This window comes from Papaver somniferum, chromosome 6 (assembly GCF_003573695.1).
Source record: "Papaver somniferum cultivar HN1 chromosome 6, ASM357369v1, whole genome shotgun sequence".
Classification (NCBI taxonomy): Eukaryota; Viridiplantae; Streptophyta; class Magnoliopsida; order Ranunculales; family Papaveraceae; genus Papaver; species Papaver somniferum.
This window is the reverse complement of record NC_039363.1, coordinates 178,185,886-178,196,119: the sequence shown is the minus strand read 5'-3', so window position 1 is coordinate 178,196,119 and position 10,234 is coordinate 178,185,886. Positions and strand designations below refer to the sequence as shown.

Below are 10,234 nucleotides of genomic sequence, written 5' to 3'. Positions count from 1 at the left end.
AATTCCAAGCCTTCAGATTAGATGGTAGTTGAATCCAACGGTCGCTCCCTTGCTGTGCATCGAAGTTTGATATCTCCGCCTTACACTACAGTACCTAACTCCATCTGGCATCGTTGATTTTTTTGTATCATATAATCCAACGGTCGCTCATCGCTTGCCCCCGCATCACCGTCCGATCTACCAACCATCTTCGCATCTCGCAGCTCAGAGTCACAGAACATCGAAACTAGATACACCTGCCTTACACCCTAGTGACCGAGCACCACCCACCTAACCAGACACACCCCCCTTCTCTCCCAAACCATCGAGCCATACCCTCTCCACCATCTTCTCCACAGCAGAACCACCGTACACCACCACCAGAACACCACCTCTGCCACCGCTTCACCACCACACCTCCACCATCATCACACCTATCCTCCACCATCATTACCCCCTTTGTTCTAGCCTCCTATTGTATAGATTTCTCCCCTAATTTCTCTCTGAAAACCTAGGGAAGAAATCAATAAAATAGGACGAGTAGAAATACGTAATTGAAGGCATGGAGTGATACAGGGGAGTCAGAGAAGGGATGGGTCGGCGTCAATTGGACGTTTAGGTGAGCTAATTTTAACTGTTGAAATTTGGGGATTTTTCTATAAACCCTAATTTTATAATTTTGAGAAATTTGGGTCTGTGACTATAAATAGCACTATGGGTTGTGTGTAATTTTCATGTTGGGATTAGCCTGCATCCAGAACTGCTAAGTTCTGTTAATTCACATGTCCTGTTAATTTTCATGTTACTACTCAATTTCAATTTCATGTTCAGTTCACTATTCAGTTCAATTTGCTGCTAATTTTCATATCCATGTTTCAGTTAAAATTCAGTCATGTTCATTGTTAATTGTTCATTGTTGATGCTTATGTTCACTGTTATGTTAAACTTGCTAAACTTGCATGCTGTTAGTAACATGTTAGTTATGAGCTAAACTTCATAGCTAAGGTTCAATGAAACCATTAGGCAAATGCTAGTCAGCTCAGTTGTGAATTGGAATGCTTGTGTGCTTGAGTGCAATAGGTTAGCTAGTTGTGCTAAGTGAACAACTACACTTGTGATTGGTTGTGCCTTAAACAGACAACCAATGCTAGGGGTGTATGAGTGAATTTAGAAGATTAGCAAACTAGTATAAAGAATCTTGGAACACTAGGAGGACTAGAATCCCAACCTTTTGTTCCTTAAGAACAAGAATTCTAAAGAATAACTAAAACTGGTTAGCTCAAGCCAATAGGTGGATTTGATGACCTTAGTTTCACTTTCTCACTATTCATCCCCTGCACTTCCCCTCCACATTTTCTTTCCTATGTTTACTTCATTTCAGTTTCTTTATCAATCCTGCCCTTGGCCTTAGGCCTTGGTTCATTTTGTGCTGTTGCTGCAACTCTGTTGCATTTCTCTTTCACTGCAGTTGTTTGCAGCTGCTGCTGCAACTCTGTTGCTGTTGCACTGCTGTGTATTTCCTACTGCTGCTGCACTGCTCATCTTGTACATTCTATTGCATTGCTGAAACTCTCTTGCTCCTGCTGCTGTGTGCCTCTGCCAAGGTTGCTGCCAAGGTTGTTGCTGCTGTTGTTGCTGCCAGGCTGCTGCTGCTGCCACTTCTTCTCCTGTGCAGTCTTGCCACTGCTGCTGCCAAGCCAAGTCCAATTCTTTCAACAACTGAGTCCAAAGCCCAAAAGGCCTAGTTCAATAGCTAAGCCCAATGCATCTCAAGCCCAAGGCTCATTTCAAACTGAAGCCCAATTCAGTCATTTGTGGGCTTAACCAAAGCCCATTTGTTTAAGACCAAAGCCCAAATTTCATTAAGGCCAAAGCCTAGTGTATTGATAGGTTAGAGCTAAAGCCCAATTCAATTAATTGTGGGCTTAACCCAAAAACCTGAACTCACTTTAAGGCCAAAGCCCAATTTGCTTTTCAAAGACCAACTGAGCCCAAGCTCAGTTCATTTTATTGTAAACAAACCCAATAGTACATTAAGCCCAACACTTCCAAAGGGCTTCTAAGCCCAAAGCAAATCTAGGAACCCAAATAGCTAAAACACTTCCGAAACACACCCGATCTCTGTGGATCGACCCGTACTTGCACGAGCTACAACTGACGACCGTGCACTTGCGGTATTACTGTAGGCCCGTTTTCATTGCATCATTTCTAGACACCTTTCCGGACCCAACAGCAACTTCGAGACATAACATGGCTCCGAGATCGAAACTTGGCGGTGAGTGGACTACTCTAAGTCATTCAAAATTAGAACGATGAATCTGTCGATTCATAGGTAAGATGCTTTCATAATATTCCTCCAACCTAGTTTTGGCAACTTCGAGACATAACATGGCTCCGAGATCGAAACCTGGCGGTGAGTGGACTACTCTAAGTCATTCAAAATTAGAACGATGAATCTGTGGATTCATAGGTAAGATGCTTTCATAATATTCCTCCAACCCGGTTTTGGCAACTTCGAGACATAACATGGATCCGAGATCGAAACCTGGCGATGAGTGGACTACTCTAAGTCGGGGACTTCGTAAGAATGATGAATCTGTCGATTCATAGGTAAGATGCTTTCATAATATTCCTCCAACCCTTAAACCTGACCGGTTTTGGCAACTTCGAGACATAACATGGCTCCGAGATCGAAACCTGGCAATGAGTGGACTACTCTAAGTCGGGGACTTCGTAAGAACGATGAATCTGTCGATTCATAGGTAAGATGCTTTCATAATATTGCTCCAACCCTTAAACCTGACCGGTTTTGGCAACTTCGAGACATAACATGGCTCCGAGATCGAAACCTGGCGATGAGTGGACTACTCTAAGTCGGGGACTTCGTAAGAACGATGAATCTGTCGATTCATAGGTAAGATGCTTTCATAATATTGCTCCAACCCTTAAACCTGACCGGTTTTGGCAACTTCGAGACATAACATGGCTCCGAGATCGAAACCTGGCGATGAGTGGACTACTCTAAGTCGGGGACTTCGTAAGAACGATGAATCTGTCGATTCATAGGTAAGATGCTTTCATAATATTGCTCCAACCCTTAAACCTGACCGGTTTTGGCAACTTCGAGACATAACATGGCTCCGAGATCGAAACCTGGCGATGAGTGGACTACTCTAAGTCGAGGACTTCGTAAGAAAGATGAATCTGTCGATTCATAGGTAAAATGCTTTCATAATATTCCTCCAACCCTTAAACCTGACCGGTTTTGGCAACTTCGAGACATAACATGGCTCCGAGATCGAAACCTGGCGATGAGTGGACTTCTCTAAGTCGGGGACTTCGTAAGAACGATGAATCTGTCGATTCATAGGTAAGATGCTTTCATAATATTCCTCCAACCCTTAAACCTGACCGGTTTTGGCAACTTCGAGACATAACATGGCTCCGAGATCGAAACATGGCGATGAGTGGACTACTCTAAGTCGGGGACTTCGTAAGAACGATGAATCCAACCATATACTGGGAATATTCCTTTGGAATATTCTATGTATATCATCACATCATAACCACCCAGTCATTTAATTTTTAATTCTATTTCATCTACAGCCGTTAAGTTTTTTTTTTTTTTTTTAACATCATTCTCATTTCTATTCCTTCCTTATCCTTTTTTTTTTTCCCTCAACTGCATCTCCCCAGTGTGTTCGACGGAGAAACTTCACCTCAAACCACCATTAGTCAAACCACCATCACTCAAACCACTTCGGTACAGCAGCACCTCCATAACTCAAACCACTGGCAACTTCACCGTCTACGACTCCAACAGCTCCGTTCATTACCATCGTTTTTAACTTCATCGATCTCAGGATTTTACTTCACCAACTTCATCATCACCACACAATGTTGAAGATCGATCTGTAACCCATATCTCGACTAACCACCTCCACCAATTTCCCGAAGTTGAAGATCGATCTGTAACCAAAGCTCAATTTAGGGTATATTGCTTTTTTTATTTTTGAATTAGGTTTTTTTCAGTGACTTTTTTGCATTAAAATTTGAATTAGGTTTTTTGATAATCAACACAGAACAATATGGGTTTGGTTTAAAATTTCATTAAAATCAACAATATGGGTAGTTTGTTCCTTTCTTATTTGCATGACCGTAATGAAGAAAAGAGGGTTTCATGATTCTAGAGAGTTTTCAATTGCTTCATTTGTGTGTTCTGAGTTCAATTTTGTTCTGATCCAATGTAGAATAAGAATTGCCTGCTCCAATGTGTTGAATGTCTAGAATTAGTACTCACATATGTAGTTCATTGAAGGGAAGTTGAACTGGATTAACTAGTATTGACATATGTTGTCTAAACAGTGCGAATAGTTTGTTTGAAGGACGTGATTTCAATTTGATTGGCCAGTTTGTCTAAAGCTTTTCCTGTGTAGGATGTAGAGGCACTCTTAGTAGCAAATTGTTATACATGTGGCCTGATGTACTCATGTGAGCTAAATATTCATATCAGTACCTCACTCTGGAATATGTATTCTTAATCCCCTTTTTGTATATGTAAATATCTTATGATTTGTTAATCCGTTGTGGTTACTTATGCTGGTTATCATATTTTGATTGCGCCAGGTGCCATTAATCTTTAATAAATTCAACATTCCAACCAAAGAAGTGGCTCCAGTGGTGGTTGAGAAGGGAAATTGAAAGGTTTTTTTTAACTGGATTGAAGAACTGAACAGATTTGCAGATTCAAGTCATTCAAAATTATGAATAAAGATTGTGTTCATTGGCCAAGGTTAATATGTTGTTCACTGTAGAATATTACATTCTTTACATTGGTTTTCCCTCTTTTATTGTGTTATTCCGTGATTAATTATTTTGTCGTTCTTTCATGTATGGGTGATCTTCCATATCATTAGGCCTTGAAGAATTTCATAGATACCGTTTGTCAGAGACTTGGAAATCCTTCTGAATTCAGTTGTTCTTGTGTTGATTGTAAGAATCTCACTTTCCCACTTCCTCCGAAAGAAGTGCATATTCACTTCCTGAAACGAGGTTGGGATCCTACATACACTGAGTGGGTTTTTCACGGGGAGACTATACACACTTCTACTGATGTACACCAAGAGGGAGCAACAAGGGGATCATATCATATAGATGTCTGTTGAAGCTGATGCACATATCGATCAGGGACATGAACCTGTGCAAGATGAGGGTTTGGAAAACCATGTGGAAGAGGCGGACCCACCGTTATATCCTAATTGTAAAACACACACAAAGTTATCCATCACTGTTGAATTGTATAGGCACAAGACAGTAAATGGTTTATCTAGGAAATCTTTTGACGAACTTCTCAAGACAATCGGTTCCTTGTTGCCGCCAGATCATTGTCTTCCTTGCTCAACATATGAAGTGAAAAAGCTCCTGAAATCTTATCAATTGACTTACCAGAAAATACATGCTTGTATTAATGATTGTTGTTTGTTTAGAAAAGATTTGAAAGATGCAGACGAGTGTCCTAAATGTCATTATTCTAGGTGGAAGGCAGACACATCTAACATGGACGATGCTGAAATGATAGACAAGCCGCAAAAGAAGATACCGGTGAAGGTGCTTAGGTACTTCCCCATTGTGCCGAGATTGAGAAGATTGTTTCAATCAGCAGCACTGGCTGAGCAGTTGATATGGCACGCGACGAACAAGAGTAAGGATGGGAAGATGCGTCATCCAACAGATTCTTTGGCTTGGAAGCACATAGACACAAAGTATCCCGAGTTTGCTTCAGATCCCCGTAATTTGCGTCTTGGGCTTGCTGCTGATGGATTTAATCCATTTGGTGATCTTTCCGCAGCCCACAGTTGTTGGCCAGTGATGCTCGTGGTTTATAATTTCCCCCTCAGTTGTGTATGCAAGGTGACAACATAATTCTGAGCATGCTGATTCCAGGAAAAAAACAACCGGGTAATGACATTGATGTATACTTGCAGCCCTTGATTGATGATCTTTTTGAGTTGTGGGAGAAAGGGGTGCAGGTATATGATTCGTTTACTAAAACAGATTTTAACTTGAAGGCGTTATTAATGTGGACAATAAACGATTTCCCTGCATATGGTAATTTATCTGGATGTACGTATAAAGGGAAGGCATCATGTCCTCTTTGCGGTGAAAATACACTTTCAAACTGGTTGGCATTTAGTCGTAAAACTGTCTACTTGAATCATAGGAGATTTCTTCGTCATAATCATCCTCTTCGGCAGAAAAAAGACTGGTTTAATGGAGAGATTGAGAGGAAGGAAAAGCCACCTGTTATGTCTGGTGCTGCGACACTTGAATGTCAGAATAGTATTACAAATGATTTTGGGAAAGAGGAGAAGAACGAGGAGGAGATAAGGAAAAAGAAAGAGCAAAAGAAGAAGAATAAGGGCAAGAGTAGTGCGGCAGCAAGTGCAAATGTGGGTAATTCTAAATGTGGGAAGCGGAAAAGGGATGCTGTTGCTGATGCGGCTATTTCTGGTGCAAATGATGATGAAACTGAACTTCGGGTGTTTAACAAACGGTCAATATTCTTCGACTTGCCTTACTGGAAGGTTAGTTCCATAACTTCAAACTTACTTGTTAATATTTGGCTATGGGTTCTTCTGCTTTGCACCATGTTAGCCTCTAAACTTCACATTATCAACAAATGCAATCTAAATGGCACACTCGTTCTTTTGATATAGTGTTTGGGAAGTATAATGCATCTGAGTACTTTTCCCAATGTGATAAAGCATCAGCAGCATCAGTTTGATTGCACCATAATTGACATATAATAGTGTATTTTCAGTACAATGAGCATTTTGTTTCTGTTTTTTTCAGCATGACATTATAATAGAATTAATTACTTACCTAAGATTCGACAGCATGACATTATAACTTTCACATAGATTAAATGTCTGATCTTTTATTTCTTTATAGAATTAATTACTAATGTTGGGTTTTTCCATCTTCCTAGGATTTATTACTACGGCACAATATTGATGTTATGCATACAGAAAAAAATGTTTGCGAAAGTATTATTGGTACCATATTGAATATAAAGTCCAAAACAAAAGACGGTCTAAAGTCCCGCAATGATCTGAAGAGTATGGGAATAAGACCAGAATTACATCCAGTAGAGATAAATGGAAAAACGATCCTTCCACCAGCACCATACTGTTTAAATGACAAGGAAAAGGCTATATTGTATAATAGGATGAGAAATTTAAAGGTTCCATATGGTTTTAGTTCTGATCGTAGAAAGCATTTCTCAAAAGATGGTTGCTTAGGTGTTCTTAAGGCTTATGATTACCATGTTCTTATGCAACAAATATTACCCGTTGCTTTGCAAGGACTTTTACCTGTAGGGCCAAGGGAGGCAATTTTCAGGTTATGTTCTTATTTTCACGAAATATGCCAAAGGGCAGTTGATCTCCATAGATTAATAGAACTTGAAGTAGAAGTTTCTGAGACTTTGTGTATGTTTGAGAGGTACTTCCCTCCGTCACTTTTTGATGTCATGATGCACTTGACAATTCACCTAGATCGAGAAGTGCGATTATGTGGACCTGTACAATATCGTTGGATGTATCCATTTGAAAGGTATGCCAATTTAATTTATATTACTTCTGTTTTTTGGTTTCGTGTAGAAAGTTATGCCCTTTGTATCTTAGAGATACTAATATTTAATTAACTAGTAATTGTTGCATACTCGACTTTCCTAGGTATATGAAGACATTCAAAGAATATGTAAAGAATTATGCACAACCTGAAGCTTGTATAGCCGAGTGTTATCTTGGAATGGAGTGTGTTAGGTATTTTGATATTCGTAAGGCCCAAGCAGCTGAAACAGGAGTAGAGCAAAGGCGTAACAAAAACACTCAAAATGGTTCCACACCGGCAGCACGTCCTCTTTCTAAAGGTGTCCAAGTGTGTATGGATAGTGAGAAGTTAACGATAGCTCACAGATATGTTCTTTTTAACACACCCGAAATTGACCCATATATGATGTAAGTATGATGTTCACGTTTATTAAAAATGGTCTGTCAATTAATACTTCATTTTCTAATTTGAATTTTGTCTTAGAATGCATATGGACGAGTTAAAATCTCCTGCTGGGAGGGCAATTACTAGTGAAGACCAACTCAATTCCATAAAGTCTGACACATTTGCAGATTGGTTTCAACAAAAGGTATGTTTAGTCCAATCTTAGTCAGATTATGCATCTTAGTATAGTTTAAACACTTGGACATTTTTCTGCTGCGGAAAACTACTACAAAAAACACGAATGCGTGTGATTTTGTTTCATTCTATCACATAGAACAATCCATGTTCGGCACACCATCATATAAATCTAACTTCTTATGCTTAGATAACAAATTTAGTTATATTCTTATGTCCTGAGATTATACATTTGTAGGTTAAGATGCAAATTGAACAAGGCATGCCAATATCACAGACGGTAGAATGGTTGTCATATGGGCCGTTGGAAAACTTCATATCATATAAAGGCTTGCTTATCAATAATACTAGGTTTATTACGAAGGATGTTAAGAGAGTCACACAAAACAGTGGAGTTTCAATTGAATCAACAACCTTAGTTGCAGGATTGTCAGAAACTAGTGGGTTCTACGGTGTTTTAGAAGAAATTCTATTGTTGGACTACAATCATATGTTTCAAATTCCAATATTCAAATGTGATTGGGCTCACACCAATTTTGGTGTGAAGGTAGAAGATGGCTTTACATTAGTCAATTTAAAGCAGCATAAGAACCAATACTGTAACGATCCATTCATTTTAGCAAAGCAAGCACGACAATTTTTCTATTCTCGAGAGTCAAATACATCTAACTGGTATGTGATGGTGAAACCACCGCCCAGGGGTTTCCATGAATTAGAGGAATACAATGAAAAGCATGACACAAATTTCTAACCAGTGGATACTTCAACTCTTGGTTTCCAAATGGATGACGAGAACGAGAGTTACTTAAGAGAAGATGGGGAATATACCATAGTGGTTCCGACAAAGAAGAAGAACAAAAAGAAGAAGAAAAAGAAGTTCACAAGTTAGATCAGTAGCTAATTGTTTTTACGGTATTGTATTCTTACTTTAGCAATATTTGGTGTTATTTGCCTTCTCAGTAATCTACTTCAACTACTATTCTCAAGTTTCTTGCTACATCTGAGTGTGTAGTTCTGTATGAGTTTCCTGCTATTCTCAAGTTTCTTGCTACAGCTGAGTGTGTAGTTCTGTATTGGCTTGTGTATTTATCACTTATCAAACTCTATGTTCTATTGTTGGTAATTCAGGGCTGCTTTTGTTATCATCATTTGTGTGTGAATATCGGTTTGGAGATGGTAATTTTTTTCAGAATATTTGTTTGTTTGATGATACACTTTTGCCATAATTCCCCAGTTGCATGCTTTGCTTAAAGCGGGTGGTCTTATAGAATATATGTGATTATTTACAGAGAAAATATATATGGTTACAGAGAATGCTTCGCGCTCTTTGCGGCTCAGTCGGCTTTGAGCATTATATTTTGTTTTACAACGCTTATGAAGGGTTGTCATAATAGTATATTAAAGAACCACCAACTTTACAGAACTTGTGATAGTGTAGGTATGGTTAGTGGTGTAGACTTCCATATAGGAGGCTCAGGGTCGAATCCCCCAAACCTAATTTTTTCCCACACTCTATATTTTAACTTCAACAACACTTATAAGTGTCGTTATACGTTTCTATTAAAAAAAAAAAAGAAAAAACCCAAACTTGTGAACTGTAAGGATGGTTGATGAGCTATACATCCATGCATTAGGTTCATGTTCGAATCTCCCTTCTAACGTATTTTTCATTATCATATTTTTGTGTTCTTCAACAACACTTGTGAGAATTGTGATAGGCTAAGTCACTACACTTATGAAACGAAGTTGTTATACCTAAATGTCGTCACAACAGTTTTGCTAAAGGAGTTGTCGTTTGTTTTCTTAGCGCAACCCCTTGTTCCTAAGGGTTGGTAGTGATGATATACGACAACTCTTTCTTTGAAACCAGTTGTAAAACATAGGACTTTCTACGATGTATAGCGAAGTGTTGTAAATCTCCAGTTGTAGATGTATATTTTTCCCGTAGTGTATACTATCCAAAACTATGACAGTTCACATATGAACTGTTACAAAAGAAAAAGCTCAGAGACATAGGTGACAGTTTCTTACTAAAACTGACACCATTAGTGTTTAACAACCA

General features: G+C 39.0%; 1 protein-coding gene across 1 annotated transcript; it reads left to right on the top strand.

Annotated features, from left to right (window-relative positions):
- Positions 1-5,133: 5,133 nt before the first annotated feature.
- LOC113291913 lies at positions 5,134-8,923 on the top strand. The gene is made up of 6 exons (XM_026541394.1): positions 5,134-5,880; positions 5,964-6,563; positions 6,968-7,593; positions 7,716-8,000; positions 8,077-8,182; positions 8,411-8,923. Exons 1-6 carry the CDS (start codon positions 5,134-5,136, stop codon positions 8,921-8,923), a joined length of 2,877 nt encoding a protein of 958 aa, XP_026397179.1.
- The last annotated feature ends 1,311 nt before the right edge of the window (positions 8,924-10,234 follow it).